This window comes from Osmia lignaria, chromosome 2 (genome assembly GCF_051020975.1).
Source record: "Osmia lignaria lignaria isolate PbOS001 chromosome 2, iyOsmLign1, whole genome shotgun sequence".
Classification (NCBI taxonomy): domain Eukaryota; kingdom Metazoa; phylum Arthropoda; class Insecta; order Hymenoptera; family Megachilidae; genus Osmia; species Osmia lignaria.
Window position 1 is genome coordinate 10,077,721 of NC_135033.1, and position 17,773 is coordinate 10,095,493.

Sequence of the window (17,773 nt, forward strand, 5' to 3'; positions counted from 1 at the left end):
ACTGCCGATAATCGTTCGAAGAAACGTTTACATTCCCGTACGAAGTACGTGACGTTTCTTTGTAATTTAATTAGCTGAAGTTTTTGATCTTGTTTAAGTACATAGCAAGTATTGATTTTTAGTAAATCTCGTTCTCTTCGAACGACTTTAATCACTGTCCATTAATATTACTACTTATTCTAGGCTGTAAATACAAAAAAAATACAATAAATATGGAAACCTAATAACTTAAAATATTTACATTTTTATTTGAAATCGTCAAAATTCTTTCTTTATTCTTCTAAACGTAATAATAAATTACACAGTGCTATTGGTAATTAAATAACTTCCTTTGACAGTTGAATTCTTACATCTATACAGAAATCAATTTACAGTTAATTAAGGTATCATATGTTTTAACATTATTACGATTATAAATAATAATGATTTTAATACATACATAAAAATATAAGTATTTATTATTTTAAAAATATATACATCCTTTTATAAAATTGCATATACTTTTATCATGATTAAACAAATGAATGAAAATGTAAATTATTTTCTTATTGCCATTAGCTATATCCTAGATCACGTACATTTTCTTAAACCTTTTATTTAATACTGTTTGAAATTATAGTTCATATATGTACATGCATATTACTATCATATATTAAGTTATTTCACTTATTTGTTTTCTATTTTTATAAGAATCATTTGTTTTACTCTATCATATTTAAAGTATTGTGGAAAATCTATTTTAATATATTCAATATGCCAATTGAATTGCTGTTTTTCAATACAGTTTAGAAATTCTTCAAACATTGGTGCACTAGTATCCATGTTAGCTGTAGTAAATACGTATCTTTTCTCCAAAGAAATGTAGACAGTTTTTGATGTTTCTGAATTCAGAAGTTTTGCTAATGTTTGGACGAATCCGTTTGTTATATTTTCATCATAAATTACTGTAAATATAAGATTTTATCAATAATTTATTTATATTTTTATTCTAAATCTGTAAGTTCATTACTCACCATCTGCAGCTAAAATAATGGTTGCTTCATTTATTCTTTCTTCATAAAATGTTGGCCATTTTAAATTTAAAAAATCTAATTCTTTAATATAAAGTTTAGATTTAACATAAGTATTATTTCGTATAAAATTTCTACGTATTAATTTCAATATCCCTTTGATATCAACATCTAAAATATAAAAATAATGTTTAATATTTTTATGTTAATGTTTAATTTTAATAGAACAGGATTACTATTTTTATTACCTGTACAAATTACTTCTTTAGCCAGAAAACTGGCTACTATGCTAGTTAAGCCAACTCCAGCACCTAATTCTAAAACTACTTTATCTTTAAACAAATCAGGATTGGATAAAACATAATCAGCTAATAACAGGGCACCTCGCCATACTTGTAATCCAACATGTTGCAATTCTGTAGATATGTAGTGTTCTATAAATATTAAACATATGATTTCATGTATTGAGCAGTTAAGCAATTTTAAGGCATACAGTCAATTATAGAAATCAATACTATACCTATTCCTAATTTTCCTTTTTGTTGCCTATTTACATCTATGTCATCATCTTTGTCATAAATTATACCTTCATTGATATATTTTGGTTTTATCATATAAGATGGATACTTAAAAATAAAGTTAGTTATTGCACCTAGAAACATGTTATATATATGTGTTACAATATATGTATTTATAAGAACACAAAAATAATAAGAAAAATAATGGTGAACAATGAACTTACAATTATTTTTTATTTTTATAGAAGAATTGTTATTTTCTGTAAATATTTCAGATGTTACTGTATACGATGTCATCTTTGCCAACAAATTCAGATCAATTTCCTTATTTTAAAGATAATGCAAGACAGCTCCACTATCTGCAAACAACTAAACTGTGACTTTATTCTATTCATTTAGACAGTTATATATTTTAATTGCAGTTATATAATGCATTATTGCATACAAATACATATTTTCAAAATTATTTTTGATTTTGAAAAATGTTTTCACATATTACATACATATAAGTGCATTATTTTGTCTTCTAAACTAATGAAATTTTAATTCATAAGATTAACAACATTTAAAATGTAAAATACATGTGACAAACATTAAAATTATTTATATACAATTTTAAAAAATTTGAAAAGTCAAAAAAAGAAAAAGTTTTGCATTATCTCAACCTAAGTCAAATAAACTAACTATAAAAGAAGTAACTAAACTAGAACTGATATATACATATTGTATGTATGTACATACATATATCACATATATATATATAAATGTAGTAACATTTCTATAAAAATTGAATAATTTTCTTCAAAATCAAATTTGAATAAAATGTGCTGTACATAGTTTTAAATTTCTTTTTACTTATTAAATTTTACAGTGACAAAATGTTCAATTATATATATAGAGAGAGTATAAAACAAAAAAATAGTTCTTATATACTTTTTTTTATTAATTACTAAGTAATCATTGTAAAGTAACAAAATCAGTTAGCCATTACAACCTATTATTTTTTTTAAATAGTGCAGATTAGTATCATTTGTTTTCTTTTTCGTTGCACACATGTGACCATGATAACATAAATATATATAGTAATAAACAAATATTATCGTGAACTTGGATCCATATAAAAAATACAAAATATGTTTATCTCTCCTATAAAATAAGAAACTCATATCATTAATAGAGAACGAGATGATGAATCAAACGTTCTATAGTAATCTCGCGTTAACATCCTACCAGATTCTGAAATGTAATGTTAGCCAATCAGCAACTCCCACGATGAATGGTGATGCCACGCATTAACCACGATCTACTGACTGTATAGTTCTCAACATCACTGTAGTTGATCACTTTATTCGTATTCCTCAACGAATGGTGTTGGTGTCTATAATTTCAATATTATAACGGCAAATTCAGTTTTTTAATAAGAACGACAAGTCTTTGTTACTTGCCGCAGAGTTAATCATCTACAAATAATATTTATCTTCATTTAAACATGAAGTTCTTTGTGTTAACGTTCACTGTAATATCATTCTTTGTTGCTACTCTTGCTAAAATTGAAACCGAAGATGAGGTTTTAGTGCTGACGAAAGACAATATTGAGGAGGCTATCGAACAAAATGATTACATACTTATTGAATTTTGTAAGTAATAATCGATCGTTTCAAACAGTTTCAGTTGCATTTAAACTTCAATAGAATCGTTATTTTATTCGTTCCTTTTATATACATGTTCAAAATATGATTGAAGTTGATCCAGATGCTAAACGCTTACACGTCACCATTTAGATGCCGGTTCTTAAGATTGATTACACTTGTTGACAATATTAAAATTTCTTACTTGATATGATTGATATATGAATCAATGAATTTTGAATTCAGAATTTACATATGAATTATTTATTTATATTTACGGTATTCCTCTTTTATTAGAATAATTTTATGAAAACAGTGTGCTACAATTTATAATTGATTATCTGTAGTAGCATAGTAATTAGAAAAATAAGGAAACTTACTAATATATATCCAATTATATTTGTCAATTTAATTTATTTGTTAATTGTTAATTTTTCATATTATAGATGCTCCATGGTGTGGACATTGCAAAGCTTTGGCACCTGAATATGCCAAGGCAGCAAAGAAATTGCAAGAAACTGATTCTCCTATAAAATTAGCTAAAGTTGATGCAACTGTAGAGACACAATTAGCTGAGAAACACGGACTTCGTGGTTATCCCACCCTTAAGTTTTATCGTAAAGGCCATGTCATTGATTATAGTGGTGGTCGTAAAGCAGATGATATTATAAATTGGGTAACAAAGAAAGCTGGTCCAGCTGCTAAAGATTTACCAACAGTTGAAGATGTTAAATCATTTATTGAAGCAAATAATGTTGCAATTGTTGGATTTTTCAAGGTTTTAATCTTATTTATATTCTATTTAAAATAATATAATTATGTTATAAAATATTAACATGAATACTGATTTTTCATTGCATGAATTAGGATACAGAATCTGAAGGAGCAAAGGTGTTTTTAGAAGTTGCTAATGCTGTTCATGATCATGCATTTGGTATAAGTAGTAATGAGGAAGTTTTCAAGGAATATGAAGTAGAAGATGGCAAAGTTATATTGTTCAAGAAGGTAATTAACTATAATTATTATTAATTATCCAGTAACTTAGTATTCTATTTCATTAATATGAATTTCAGTTTGATGAGGGCAGAGATGAGTACAACGACGAACTTGATGTTAAAAAATTACAAAGCTTTATTTCTGTACATTCATTGCCTATAGTTGTTGATTTTAATCAAGAGACTGCACAAAAAATATTCAATGGTGATGTCAAGAGTCACTGTCTTCTCTTCCTTAGTAAAGAAGCTGGTCATTTTGAAGAATACATAGAACATGTTAAGGAACCAGCTAAGAAATTCCGTGGAGAGGTAAATACGTGAAAATTTAACATATATTGATAACGGTAATATTAATACGTTATTGAAATACATCTATCCAGGTTTTGTTTGTAACAATTAATACTGATGAGGATGATCACTCGAGGATCTTGGAATTCTTTGGTATGAAGAAAGATGCAGCACCCACCATGAGGATCATCAAACTGGAAAGAGATATGATCAAGTATAAACCTGAGAAACCTGAATTAACTAGTGAAAGTGTTATGCAATTTGTAACTGATTTTGTTGAGGATAAATTAACAAGAGATTTGCTTACACAACAATTACCTGAGGATTGGGATAAGAACCCCGTAAAAGTTCTTGTTAGTACTAACTTCCACGAAGTTGCATTTGATAAAAACAAGGACGTTTTAGTTGAATTTTATGCTCCATGGTGTGGACACTGCCAGCAATTAGCTCCTATATATGAAGCAGTATGTTATACTACAATATATTTTATTTTCATAGTAAATAGAAATCTTCAAAAGGAATAAGTTTAATATATTTTTAGCTTGGAGAAAAATACAAAGATAGTGAAGATTTAGTCATAGCAAAAATGGATGCTACTGAAAATGAATTAGAAAATATAACGATTATTAATTACCCTACGATTACTCTCTTCAAAAAGGAAACTAATGAAGTAAGGATTTTGCTTTCTTTTTCATCAACTTTTAGCGATATGAATATGATTACAAATAATATTAACTTATAGGCTGTAGAATACAATGGTGAGAGAACACTTGAAGGACTTTCTAAGTTTATTGAATCTGGCGGAACTTACGGTCAGGCTGCTGAAGAAGTTCGTATACGCATTTAATCAATATCAATCCAGTTTTTATATTTATTACAAAATTGTAACATTTGTTTTTTGCAGGCTCAAGAGGAAGATGAAGATGATGATGTGCCAAGAAAAGATGAATTATAAAACATACATCATCATAAAGAGACTTAACTTGTACTTGCTGTTTATAAACTTTGTATTTCTGCTTGAAAGATATTAATTTATAGGAAACTTTTTAATCATTCATCATCATTTTGTTATTTCAGACTTCAGTTGATTGGTTATTCAGTGTACAAGTACTTATTAAGTATTTCTTTGCAGTTTTACATACGGTTTGTTGGTATAGGATGATTTTAATAATTTGGCTGAGCTATAACTCTGTTAAAGTGATGGTAGAAAAAACAATCTTTTTTTCTGTTTTCACTTTCACCAGAGCATGACTTGCTATTAAAATCATCTTGTATGTATGTATGTATGAAATATATATACATGTATATGAGAACAAATGTGCATACGATTGGCAAATTCTATTCCGATGTGTGCTCCATATGACTGAGTATCTGATGTGATAAATTGCACATAGTTGGATAAAACAATTTATTTTATATGTGTTATACTTCAAATGTATTTTACATATACATGTAATACAAACGTAACGTCTATATCAAAATACAATTTAGGAGTAAGGCGATTGTGCCACTCGTATCATTCTTATCTTTCTTTTGTGTGAATTTTTATTTTTACTTTTTGGAATCTAATATCGGATACAATATCTGTATCTTGTGATGTTGAATGTATGAAGGTGAACTCGTGAAAAATTATTAAGCTAAGATTCTTGTAAAGTTGTGAATCGTATTTTATTTTTATAAGAAAATTTCGTTTTTTATTAAATATATACACGTATGCGCTCATACAACATATATATAATAAAAATTATTGTCTCGATTATGATAAAGTAGGAACTCTAAAGAGTTGTTTTACTAAAATTTATGATTCACAAATACATTTCCATTTACAGCATTTAAAATTCTCTACCATTTCATAATTTTGTAAACATTTAAAATAGAAGCGATTTTGATGGTTTCTTTAGTTCAAATAAGTAAAAATTTTGTAAAAGAAATTTTATTAATATATAAATATGTACGATATTTATAGTTATACCATTCCCATAAACAGATTTCAATAAATAATACATAGTTCAGTTGATAATAATTTAATGGTTAACAATTTAACATATATATTAAGAGAAACCGTAAAATATAAATACTTTGTACTCATATATATATATATATATATATATATATATATATATATAATATTATATGTAGTACGATAGTAAAAGGAGTGCAGTTAACACTTTGAGCGATATGCAATGTTTTAATGATAATTTACTGTATATTATTAAATGATTAATTATCTCTTCTTTACTCATTTTTTTTTTCTTCATTAGGAACAAGAAGATTTGACGATGAAAACGAAACAAACATTCGACCTTTCAGAATTAATTGGATTCTTGCATCAAGCATTTGTATTTACAGAAGATGTAAAACATGTGTTAAAGTCAAACTGTAATGAAGCTATCTTCGTTTTAAAACCATGGCGCAAGGAAGTTAATAATCAACAAGAGCTTAGTAAAAACATTTGCACTTGTTCTAACGTAAGACTATCATAAATAATTATTTTATGTGATCCATTATTATAAAATTATATCTACTAATTTTATTTTTATATAAAAGGCTGAAACTGAAGTTGAAGAAATAGCTGCAGGAATTAGTAGAACATTACTACAAACACAGGAATTACGAGAAAAACTATATTTTAATGTAACAAAAGGAAAAAATTCGAAATGTCTTAGTGTGTCTAAAATTTATAATCCCCAAACAGCTGGTAACATTTTTTTAAACATTGCTCTCATTAAATAGAAGATTAATTATTATATCTGTTGCTCAATTTAGATAACAGAGAACAAAAACGAAAAAAAACTTTAAACACTACCAATAAAAAATTACTTTTTAACAAAGATACTAATGCTGTGAAGCAAGATACCCTAAAAATAAATTTAAGTAAAGGATCAATAAGTAAAGTAGCAAGGGAAGATATAAAAAATAGTGAGGAGATAAAAAGTTATGATAAACAATTGATAGCTCGCTCAGGAAAATTAATGTCAACTAAAAACTTTCTTGTAATAAACAAAAGCAATATTAAAAATAAGAGTGAAATAAACAAGCATAATAATAATAATTGTAAGGTGGGAGAGAATACTAAATCCATTAATTCCATGTCAAAGGTAATTTTATGGATGAACATACATGAATTGCTTCCTATATCAGTATATTGTATATTCCTAATTAATAATTTTGGAATATGTGATTTTCTCTGTGCAGTTAAGATGTACTAAATCTGATGATAGATTTTCTGCAACATCAACCAGTGAATTGAAATATTTAATACAAAAAGTTTCATCTAACTCTAATAATTCATTTTCTGATATGCATAGTACAAAATGTCCATCACATGAAGATGTAATTTCACAATCTAAATATGAACGAAATTTTGTAACTGTTGATGTTGTAGACAGTATTAATGCATCTAATATTCCCGGAGAAATAATTAAACCGTTAAAAATTTATCATACATACTTAAACACTGAATTTTCAAAAAAGTCAGTTAATAATGAAAAACGCCAAAAGATGGTCAATAAATTTTTAATGAAATTTAATGAAACGGTAAGCGACGAATTCCATACTATTATAAAAATAAAATTTATATATCGACGTATATAGATATGTGTACATATATGTTTGTTGCAGGACAAAGTTATACAAAAAACTTCAGTACAAAAATCTCATGATATAATTTTACTTACTAAATACATGTCTTTCTTTCAAATTCTTTTTTCCAAAGACGGAGAAGAAATATTAAACTCTAGTGCTATTAAAAAAATTCATACTGAATTACAATCTACATGGAAAACGTTTGGAATGAAAGAGTTTGATAATGCTCATATTTTGAAATCAAATGTGCAAAAAATACCACTATGTCCTGTTCTTAATTTAAAAGAATGGATGTCAAATGGAATATGGGATCTTTCCTACATTAGAAATTTTAAAGGTATAGTTTCTTTTTTCTTTTTAAGTGTAAATATTATATACATTCCGTTATTTTCTTTTAGGATTGTCAATGATGTGTTGTATATGTTATACAAATAAAAATTACTTATTATCTTTCTTTGAATTACTACAACAGTTACAACATATACATTATTCTAAAAGTTTAATTGACATGCTTTTAAAAGAAGTACTTCCTAATATGAAAATGTTTTCTGATTCTACACAATCAGAATATATTAAAATGTATAAAATGATTTATATTCTGTATCAGGGTTTAAATCCAAAAATTCCAGTATTAGTAAGCACAAATAAATAAAGATTTCAAGAAATTTAATTGAGAAGTCTATAAATTAATCTAGACGTTACTATAGTAACTAAGAAGCATAGATATATACAGTCATTGAGTGTATTGGTCTCAATCACACAAGTTTTAATAGATATTATATGCAGATTTTTAATACAGTATCTCAGTCAGTGTAATTCTTTAATATTAAATAAGTAACATAATTATGATATTAAGTTAAAAATTATATCAAAGCTTTTGAAAAAAAAAAAAAGAAATACAGTTAATTTCAATAAAGTGTTTTGTAATAAATTATTAAAACCTCGCATTTATTATATTAAAATATAAGAACATGAATGTAAATTATACTTATACAAAAAAGCGACAGCAGTTTGGAAAGCAATGTAACTTTTCAAATTATCAGAAAGTAGAAGCTGATATCAAACCACATTCGGAGTACATGAATAATTATATTCGAGTAGATCCCTCAACGCAAGGAACTCAATATGGCAAAATATATTCTCTTCATGAGGTACAGATTAAAGTTATATGATATATGTATATGTATAGATGCTATTATGTCACATAATTCTATTGTCATTAATATTTTTTAGGTAAACACAAATACTGCAAAATTTAAATCTAGTGGAATGTATCATTCTGAAGGTGGCTGGCCAAAGGATTTAAATGTGAAGGATACAGAACAGACAGTGAGATATAAGCGTAAAATAGAAAAAGATGAATTGTACATTCACACAATGCTTCAATTGTTACCTGTAATTACATTTTCCATTATATTTAATACTTTATTACAGCTTAATACTAATAATATATTCGTTCTAGCCAATGGAACAATGTGTATTACAAAATAATGCTTGTAACATCTATGAACAGTATTTTAGTTATATGAAACCAACTTCCTTAGTACAAAGAGCATACTCACGGACAGTTAATGTATATCGTGATGTGTTACCAATAAAGAGACGAGTAACACATCTTTCCTGGTCACCAGATCAAGGAAATCGTTTTGCAGCTAGTTATTGTACTGATAATTTTAGAACTGGAGTTAATGACAAACCCTTATCATACATTTGGGATGTGGGTAAGTTAGATACTTTGAAAATACGTGAATCAAAGAGCTCAAATGACTATATCCTGAATTTGTAGAAAATCCAAATACACCTTATATAGTACTGAAATCATGTTGTCCAAGTTTAACAGTTGAATACAATCCCAAAGATAGCAATCTATTGATCAGCGGATTAACGACTGGACAAGTAGCTTGTTGGGATATCAGGAAAGGATCAGAACCAGTTGAAACAAGTTTAATTCAGTCTAGTCACAGAGATGTGTGTAATGAAGTCCTATGGATAAATTCTAAAACTAATACTGAATTTTTTAGTGCTTCAAAAGATGGACAGGTAAAATAAAGTACTTAAAAGAAATATACAATATTATAAGTATATAACAGTGAGTATGAATTTTAGATAATGTGGTGGGATATAAGAAAATTACAAGCACCTACAGAAACATTGGTAATAGATTTATGCAAGCCTGATAATCAAAATGTTGATAAAGCAATTGGAATTTCAGCATTGCAGTTCGAACCATCTATGGGTACACGTTTTATGTGTGGTCTTGAAAATGGTAAAATAATTTTAAGTCTAATTTAGTATTTTCAAGTTTGTTGCATATAAAAATATTTTATATTTTTAGGAATAGTAATATCAGGAAATCGTAAAGGTAAAACTCCAGCTGAGAAAATTGCAACTAAATTCAAAGCACAATATGGACCTGTAATAAGTCTAGAAAGAAATCCAACTTTTGTTAAAAATTTTCTGACTGTTGGCGATTGGACAACGAGAATATGGTCTGAAGATTGCAAGGAATCTTGTATTGCTTGGACATCGTAAATGTGTTTAAAATTTTTTATTTTGTCTTATTAACGTTCATGAAAACTATCTATTAAAACGTTATTAAAATTATTTTTTAGTGGTCACAGAGATTTCTTAACAGGTGGAGCATGGAGTGTAACCCGATTTTCTGTATTTTTTTTAATAAAAATGGATGGAACTCTGGATGTATGGGATCTACTGATTCAACAAGATTCTCCAATTCTTAGCATGAAAGTATGTTTCTTTAATTACTATTTATATTCGTTATTAATATCTTTAAAATAATACATATTAGGTTTGTGATGAAGTTTTAACTTACATAAAACCGCACGAAGAAGGACAATTAGCTGCAGTTGCTAATAAAAAAGGAACAGTATTTTTACTCGAATTCTCAGAAGCATTGACAACTAATCAAAAAAATGATAAGCTTCTATTTACAGCAGTAAGTGTCGTCAAAATTGTAGTGCTGTACTAAATACTACTATTATAAAACTAATCTTATTAAAATTTATAGCTTCTCGACAGAGAGACACGCAGGGAAAAAGTAATAGAAGCTAAGAACAGAGAATTAAGATTAAAAATGAAATCCCTTCGAAATGCCAATGTTGAAATTGATTCTTCAACAATAAATACAAGAACAGAAGAAAAAGTAAGTTCCCAATGCCTTAATTCAAATGTAAATAATATATTAAAGCATTGTGAAGAAGACTATGAAACAGCTATTAAAGCAGTAAGTATAAATAAATTGCCATTAAAACATATAGTTTTACATCAAATCAAGTATTAAGACCTTATTTTGATTAACAAATTTATTATTCTTTATTAGGAAATGCTAAAAGAAGAAACAAATGAAGTAATCAGTTAAAAAACTGTTATAAATGATTTGTTTTGTAATTATAATTATAGTATCAAATTATCACTGATCATGACGCCTTTAAATAGATTTATATTGATAAATTAAACATAAAGCTTTGTCCAAAACTAATTTTGAATGTAATAATATTGAACTGTAAATAAATATGTATATATATCTATAATTGTTTGTGAGTGAATAATTTCCTAATTATTTCCAAGTTTGTTTTATAATAAATAATTGTAGTGCGCATGCGCTACAGATCCGGTCGTACCCATCACTATTTCGAACAAGAGAGTTTCACGATTTGTTCGATTTTAGGTCTTATATTTCGCTAGATCCGGTCGTACCCATCACTATCCCGAACAAGCGAGTTTCACGATTTGTTCGTTTTTAGGTCTTATATTTCGCTACTTGCTTCGGGGTCCCTGACACCCCGGTGGCATATTATCAGTATGCAGCGTTACCAGGTACCTCGGGGTCTCAGATACCCCGAATGCCTAGGGTCGGTAAGCAAAGAGTGTCACTGGTGCTTCGGGGTTTCTGACACCCCAAGATGATATCATGTCGGTATGCAGAGATAGTCACCGGTGCTTCGGGGTCCCTGGCACCCCGCATGCTATATTATTGATATGCAAAGATACTTACCGGCGTTATGGGGTCCTTAATACCCCAATATGATATCAGGTCGGTATGCAGAGATGGTCACTGGTACTTCGGGGTCCCTGGCACCCCGGATGCTATATTATTGGTATGCAAAGATATTTACCGGCGTTTTGGGGTTCTTGATGCCCCAATATGATATCAGGTCGGTATGCAGAGATGGTCACTGGTACTCCGGGGTCCCTGGCACCCCGGATGCTATATTATTGGTATGCAAAGATACTTATCGGCGTTGTGGGGTCCTTAATACCCCAATATGATATCAGGTCGGTATGCAGAGATGGTCACTGGTACTTCGGGGTCCCTGGCACAGTCTTCTACTACTTATCTGTAGTTATTATTTTAGGTATGGCAGCAACTTTAAATGATGAAGCTTATTGATGTAAAAGAGCTAATCAATCATATTAATTTATGTATCAGCAGAAGGAATTTTCACGAAAATGAAGACAGATAATTACAATACCTCTGTATATAAAACTCAGTATTGACTGGGAAACTATGTATCAATAAAATAATTTCAATGTAAGTACTAGCAGAAAAGAAGATGTTGAATTAATTTCTATTACTGTACTACTTGGATAAAGGAAAAACAAGTAAGCGGTATTTCAGTTGCTTCAATTTCTTTTGTATCATACAAAATCTTTATGTTGTAAATGTGCTTTTCAAAAAATGCAATAAAATATAAATTATTTGTAAATTCATGTTTATTTTCCTTTAACAGTGGAAGCAGATTCTGTACACGATATAATGATTCCTTAGAACTTTCTTCTTATCTCAAGAAAACAACTTATCATGGCAACTTGACTTACAAGATTCACTTTGGAGTAAAGTAGGAGAAGATAAAGCAGCATTTAGACAACATGAATTTAACATCATTTATAAACAAATCCAATCATGAAATGCAAAAATTCAACACAAATAAAACAAAGAAATTAAGTAATGCGGATTCTTCAGATTTATCAAAACTGGCATCAAAGTCAGTGGATATTATTGTAGATATTCATAGAGAATATAAAGAAGAGAGACATATTGAAAATATTGAGTCACATAAAAAAGCTGCAGACATATCTTTGAATAATTTAAAATTATTTTCCAAAACGAATAAAAGAAATAGAAGATCAAATATTAGTCCGTCTAAACGTGAAAGCTTTGAAGAAGAACAGGATGATATAAAAATTATCGATTCGTTAGATATAATCGAAGAATTTCAAGAGTCTTCAACTTATAAAAAGGATAAACAAAACGTTGAGGAAAAATCTTATAGCAGAAAGCAATGGGCTACGATAAAAAGTCCTGTGGAGGAGTTGAAGAAGCCGGCAAGAAAGCGTTGGTCGAAAGACAACAGTGTGATCCGTTTACCGGAAGCGAGAAATGTTCCCTGGAACAGAAGAAAGAGATCATTGCCAGCGATACGACAACCATCGACTCAAAAATCATTCTCCGTTTACGATAATAAAGCGTTTCTTTTAGAGAACGAGGAAATTCTTAGAATAGAAACCGATCACAATCGCGAAGACCCAAAGATTGAAATTAAAGAAGTTGATCAGTTGGAAGATGAGCTTCTTGTAGTTGACAATCCAAGTTCTCAAGATTCCTCTAGCAATAAAAATCCTTCAAATGAAGTAGAAAATTTAAACGACTCCATGAACAATGTAGCAGTAGATAACAAGCGGTTCAATAATTTTATTGGAAGAAATAAGAAGAAACATTCCAATAAAAATGATGCCTCAGATAATTCAAATAGTTCACAGAGCTCGGAAGAAGTTGATGATAATTATTCTTCAGAAGAATTTATAAAGGGAAAAAGTAAAAGGAATCGTAAACAGCATTCGGTGTTTGAGTCTGAGGATGACTTTAAGAAGGATCGTTTAAGATACGATAAGGATCGTCTAAGAAATTCTAGCGAATGTATAATATCCTCCACTGAAAACGAGGATCTTGATGAGAATCGTTCAACAGAAGCTTGTTATGAGAATAAATTAAAATCTAATAGGAGAAGAAGGGAGCATCACTCTAGATCACAAAGCAGAAAGGATAAGAAGAAAAGTGTTAGTAAAAATGTTTCTTCTTCTTCGCATACTCCGTCCATTCGTGTCGAGGAGGACACAAAAAAGAAAAAGAAGAAGAAAAAGACTGATACAAAGTATATATCTGTAACGATCCATAGAGCGGATATGTTAGAGGTTGATTATATAACAAAACATCCTATGGTAAAGGTTCACATTGTAAATGCTGAGAATGGGAAATATTTGAAATGCGAACATGGTACTGCTACATATTTACAGCCTATGATAACTGGTAAATTTGATTTTAAAGAGAATAAATCTATGATACCAGTGTGGGAGGAGGAGCTGGTCTTTGAACATGATTTCGATGCACTTTTGAAGGTGGACAACGAACAAGTGGTAATTCTTTTTGAAATCGTTGATCTTTTGAGTTTCGCCGAAGCAAGCTTTAATTACGATAAATTTGGTAGGTTTTATATGTTTTAAAATTCTTTTCTATGTATAAAATCGAATGTTATTTGAATTATTTTCATAGGACACGAAGGTTGCTGGTGCAAAGTTGCATGGGCTTTTCTGAAACCCGTCGGACGAAATAATGTATTACATATTAATAAAAAAGTTCGATTACAGCTGTATAAACCTCGACAAAACTTGAGAAAATTCGAAAATCTTCATACGTGTGAAGTAAGTAAAATTAACATGCCCTACATGACTTGGAATTTCAGTTTCTAATAATAATTTATCGTTCACAGGTGTACACATGGTGGAAATCAAACACCAGAGATAAATATCCCAGCAGCTTATTTATTACTCTAGCATCCATCGAACCACCTAAATTAGAACCTGTTTTCTACCAGCAGTTATCTTTACATGATTTATCAAAAGCGTCAAACGAAACACAAAAGACATCCGTACGTTCTTCAGACTTAATAAATTTACCAAAATGGACAAGATTAGCAGCGCAATCTTGCAAAATACCAAATGAAACTATTTTTGAAACCGATACTAGTGAGAATGGGTGTTTCTACGTTGTTTTCAGCAACGAGGGTAAATATTTGGCTTGTAGTTTCTCCGAGGAACACGATTATCCTATCATTGTCTACGAGGTAAATGCAGCTACAAAACACTATGATTGTAATTGTAACAATAATAATAATAATTGTTGTTAGGTGGAAACGAAGAAGATCCATGTTCGATTTTCAGGACACAACACTTTCGTTTATTCTCTAAACTGGTCTAACGACGACAAATATCTACTTTCTGTTTCATCTGATCAAACAGCTCGTATCTGGGATGTAGAAAATCAAATTGTACAACATATAGAAGTTAGCAAGTACTTGGTTAAATATCCACGTTTAGAAGAAGCAGAAGTTAAATTAAAACTGGATTTCCTTTGTCCTAGATGATGCCTCATCCGTTGTACGTGTACTGTGGTAAATTTGATCCTGAAAATCCTTCTATAGTAGCAACAGGATGTTACGATCAGATAGCACGTATTTGGATACAAGATAAAAAGTTAAAAAATCGTCACCTCAGCCAAGAATTAGAAGGCCACGAGGGTTTTGTAAATTCTATGTGCTTTCAGAAGAACAGTAACTTATTAACCGCAGATAGCGTTGGGATAATAATAGTATGGACAGTAAAGAAAAGTCGGAAAATTTCGTCTAGAAAAGAATGGCACATATCAAGAAAGATACGAGTTAGAGATATTGATGGAATCATAATCAATACCATTGTTTTACACCCTTTAGAATCCAGGCTTCTTGTTCATTCGAGAAACAATGGATTGAGGATGTTGGATCTTGCAACTGGTGTAGTATTACAAAAGTACAATGAATTAAATAATCAGAGGTATTTAAGCATTACGTCTTCTTAATTATTACTTAAAGTCTGTATTAAAAACTGTATTGTGTTTATTTCAAATATTACTTATAGGATACAATCAACAGCTTGTATTTCTCCTTGTGGCGGTCTGATACTTTGCGGTGGTGAAGACTCCTCGTTGAACGTATGGAATTTAGAAACTGGAAACTTGCTCGCTGAATATACCTTTGACAGAAACTGTCGAGCTGTTACTTGTGTGGACTATCATCCTTACGATCATGTATTAGCCTTTTCAACTTTTGGCAATGCTGCGCCAGTGAAAGTTTTACGATTTAATAGAGACGCCACTGGAGAAGATGTAGGTTTAAAAATATTTGGAGAGACTGAGAGTACTGTAAACAACAACGATATTTCAGTAAGATTTTTAAATACCTCTGTAAGATCTAGAGAGCAAGCACGATTGAAGGATAAAGATGAAATACCAGAGAATGCTTCAAAAGAAAGAAGCTTACAGTCTAGTCATAGTTACAATTCTAGTCTTTATAAATCACCTGATGGTGCTTCTTCAGAGAAAGGTGATAAGTACAGCAATGCAAGAATAAAACTTCAGCGATTAAACGAAGCTGGACAAACGTTAAAAAGTAAAAGTGCTAGTCGTTTGTATAATATCATTGAGAAGATTGATAGAATTTTATCGAATACATCAAGATCACCGGGTGATGTGGAGTCTGGATGGAATCTCATTCAAGAAACAAGTATAAGTAAACCCTTAACGAGTTTGAGCGAAAACGTAGAGAATAATAGAACTAAATCAAAAAAAAACAAATCAGCATATTTAAATAATGAGAATTCTTATATGGAATCAACTGCGACGAGCAGTGATAAACAGGAAATAATAGAACTCAAAACGTTGGAAGATACAAAATGGAAGAAGAGATCAAAAAGCGCTAAAGAAATAGGAAGCCATGGTCTATCTAAAGACGATCATGCAAAGACTTTCTCTGATAGTGCAATAAACTATCAGAAGTCTAAAGTTCACTGTGAAAGTGTGAAAACTAAACCACATGAAAATATGGAATCCAGTTTCATTATTCAACCCAAAGAACATAATTCTAAGTCATTAGTTTTTCATAAGAATAATCGTTTTAAGAATGATGATTCGAATTCATCTGGTAGTACTGGGACTTATGTTGTAGAAAGAATCGATAAAGAATCAATAAAAATAATTGAGGATAGAGATTTAAGTGATACAGAAAATGAATCAAATGTTGCAAAACGTTCTGACAGTGATAGTTCAGTGGCTAGCAATGCAACTTTTACTATAGAGAATGAAGTCCCTATACCAAAGCCTAGAAAGAAGATAGATTTAAAATAATTTATTAAAACACTGAGTTCGCGATGATTTTTTGAAGTCTACCTTGGGTACCACGGCTCGTATTGAATATTTTATTCAATATACAGTACCTTTACATTATTCAGTATATTATATTTACATAAATTAATAATTTGCGAGATGTGTGTTCTTATTATTTCTTATATCTATTTATGTGTATATTTTTTTATACATTTCAAAATAAAAAATTTTTTTATTTCCGGCGAACATGAATCGGTACCGATTGAAAAATAAGTGAAGCTAGTTAAATAACCCGATGTCTACACAGAATCTTTACATCTCGGATATGGGACACTTTTTACGAGGAATAATTATAATTTACTTGAAATTAGTTGTTCTTCCATTCTTATATATAACATATTTATATTCTTTATACCTAACGAATTTAGCTAACGCAGCACTCACAATTTATTTTATACTCTTATTTAACTTGATCGATATCAATACAATAGGTACGATAAACGAAGAAGAGGTATGCAATTTTTTGATTACAAAA

General features: G+C 29.5%; 5 protein-coding genes across 10 annotated transcripts; 4 read left to right on the forward strand and 1 right to left on the reverse strand.

Annotated features, from left to right (window-relative positions):
* Positions 1-11: 11 nt before the first annotated feature.
* Positions 12-2,900, reverse strand: LOC117608738 (methyltransferase-like protein 22). Of its 4 annotated transcripts, XM_034334297.2 has the most exons (7): positions 2,759-2,880; positions 2,523-2,674; positions 1,753-1,887; positions 1,531-1,662; positions 1,259-1,444; positions 1,014-1,181; positions 12-944 (listed from the first exon to the last, which is right to left on the reverse strand). In XM_034334297.2, exons 3-7 carry the CDS (start codon positions 1,823-1,825, stop codon positions 667-669), a joined length of 837 nt encoding a protein of 278 aa, XP_034190188.2. In that variant the 5' UTR covers positions 1,826-1,887; positions 2,523-2,674; positions 2,759-2,880; the 3' UTR covers positions 12-666. The 4 variants fall into 4 exon arrangements, with proteins under 4 accessions (XP_034190188.2, XP_034190187.2, XP_076548092.1 ...); XM_034334296.2 differs by lacking the exon at positions 2,523-2,674 and having other exon boundaries at positions 2,759-2,900; XM_076691977.1 differs by lacking the exons at positions 2,523-2,674; positions 2,759-2,880 and adding an exon at positions 2,462-2,479.
* Positions 2,873-6,011, forward strand: Pdi (protein disulfide isomerase). The gene is made up of 8 exons (XM_034334292.2): positions 2,873-3,165; positions 3,603-3,934; positions 4,024-4,161; positions 4,230-4,460; positions 4,532-4,903; positions 4,981-5,109; positions 5,182-5,268; positions 5,344-6,011. Exons 1-8 carry the CDS (start codon positions 3,018-3,020, stop codon positions 5,392-5,394), a joined length of 1,488 nt encoding a protein of 495 aa, XP_034190183.1. The 5' UTR covers positions 2,873-3,017; the 3' UTR covers positions 5,395-6,011.
* A 1,132-nt stretch (positions 6,012-7,143) lies between these two features.
* Positions 7,144-8,840, forward strand: LOC143306041 (uncharacterized). The gene is made up of 4 exons (XM_076691975.1): positions 7,144-7,537; positions 7,635-7,976; positions 8,061-8,361; positions 8,423-8,840. The coding sequence occupies exons 1-4, from the start codon at positions 7,412-7,414 to the stop codon at positions 8,674-8,676; spliced, it is 1,023 nt and encodes a 340-aa protein (XP_076548090.1). The 5' UTR covers positions 7,144-7,411; the 3' UTR covers positions 8,677-8,840.
* Positions 8,841-8,849: 9 nt separating this feature from the next.
* On the forward strand, positions 8,850-11,506 carry LOC117608734 (dynein, axonemal, intermediate chain 2). 2 transcript variants are annotated; one of them, XM_034334290.2, is made up of 10 exons: positions 8,850-9,175; positions 9,258-9,419; positions 9,487-9,745; positions 9,811-10,064; positions 10,131-10,290; positions 10,360-10,552; positions 10,637-10,772; positions 10,834-10,980; positions 11,053-11,268; positions 11,365-11,506. In XM_034334290.2, the coding sequence occupies exons 1-10, from the start codon at positions 8,996-8,998 to the stop codon at positions 11,401-11,403; spliced, it is 1,746 nt and encodes a 581-aa protein (XP_034190181.2). In that variant the 5' UTR covers positions 8,850-8,995; the 3' UTR covers positions 11,404-11,506. The 2 variants fall into 2 exon arrangements, with proteins under 2 accessions (XP_034190181.2, XP_034190182.2); XM_034334291.2 differs by having other exon boundaries at positions 9,883-10,064.
* An 843-nt stretch (positions 11,507-12,349) lies between these two features.
* Positions 12,350-17,428, forward strand: LOC117608732 (uncharacterized). 2 transcript variants are annotated; one of them, XM_034334287.2, is made up of 7 exons: positions 12,350-12,647; positions 12,776-14,526; positions 14,596-14,744; positions 14,813-15,166; positions 15,230-15,385; positions 15,463-15,911; positions 15,996-17,428. In XM_034334287.2, the coding sequence occupies exons 2-7, from the start codon at positions 12,915-12,917 to the stop codon at positions 17,257-17,259; spliced, it is 3,984 nt and encodes a 1,327-aa protein (XP_034190178.2). In that variant the 5' UTR covers positions 12,350-12,647; positions 12,776-12,914; the 3' UTR covers positions 17,260-17,428. The 2 variants fall into 2 exon arrangements, with proteins under 2 accessions (XP_034190178.2, XP_034190179.2); XM_034334288.2 differs by having other exon boundaries at positions 12,350-12,576.
* Positions 17,429-17,773: the final 345 nt, after the last annotated feature.

What these genes read in the sequence shown, in the direction of transcription:
- LOC117608732 (XM_034334287.2), top strand. Translation starts at nt 12,915, where the DNA reads ATGAATTTAACATCATTTATAAACAAATCCAATCATGAAATGCAAAAA. An exon ending in CTTTAATTACGATAAATTTG is followed by an intron (nt 14,527 to 14,595) that starts GTAGGTTTTATA and finishes TTATTTTCATAG; the next exon opens with GACACGAAGGTTGCTGGTGC. An exon ending in AATGAATTAAATAATCAGAG is followed by an intron (nt 15,912 to 15,995) that starts GTATTTAAGCAT and finishes TATTACTTATAG; the next exon opens with GATACAATCAACAGCTTGTA.
- LOC143306041 (XM_076691975.1), top strand. Translation starts at nt 7,412, where the DNA reads ATGTCAACTAAAAACTTTCTTGTAATAAACAAAAGCAATATTAAAAAT. An exon ending in CCATTAATTCCATGTCAAAG is followed by an intron (nt 7,538 to 7,634) that starts GTAATTTTATGG and finishes TTCTCTGTGCAG; the next exon opens with TTAAGATGTACTAAATCTGA. An exon ending in TAATGAAATTTAATGAAACG is followed by an intron (nt 7,977 to 8,060) that starts GTAAGCGACGAA and finishes TGTTTGTTGCAG; the next exon opens with GACAAAGTTATACAAAAAAC.
- Pdi (XM_034334292.2), top strand. Translation starts at nt 3,018, where the DNA reads ATGAAGTTCTTTGTGTTAACGTTCACTGTAATATCATTCTTTGTTGCT. An exon ending in TTACATACTTATTGAATTTT is followed by an intron (nt 3,166 to 3,602) that starts GTAAGTAATAAT and finishes TTCATATTATAG; the next exon opens with ATGCTCCATGGTGTGGACAT. An exon ending in ACGGTCAGGCTGCTGAAGAA is followed by an intron (nt 5,269 to 5,343) that starts GTTCGTATACGC and finishes TGTTTTTTGCAG; the next exon opens with GCTCAAGAGGAAGATGAAGA.
- LOC117608734 (XM_034334290.2), top strand. Translation starts at nt 8,996, where the DNA reads ATGAATGTAAATTATACTTATACAAAAAAGCGACAGCAGTTTGGAAAG. An exon ending in ATAAGCTTCTATTTACAGCA is followed by an intron (nt 10,981 to 11,052) that starts GTAAGTGTCGTC and finishes TAAAATTTATAG; the next exon opens with CTTCTCGACAGAGAGACACG. An exon ending in ATGAAACAGCTATTAAAGCA is followed by an intron (nt 11,269 to 11,364) that starts GTAAGTATAAAT and finishes ATTCTTTATTAG; the next exon opens with GAAATGCTAAAAGAAGAAAC.
- LOC117608738 (XM_034334296.2), bottom strand. Translation starts at nt 1,825, where the DNA reads ATGACATCGTATACAGTAACATCTGAAATATTTACAGAAAATAACAAT. An exon ending in AAAAGGAAAATTAGGAATAG is followed by an intron (nt 1,445 to 1,530) that starts GTATAGTATTGA and finishes TAATATTTATAG; the next exon opens with AACACTACATATCTACAGAA. An exon ending in TAAAGAAGTAATTTGTACAG is followed by an intron (nt 1,182 to 1,258) that starts GTAATAAAAATA and finishes TTTATATTTTAG; the next exon opens with ATGTTGATATCAAAGGGATA.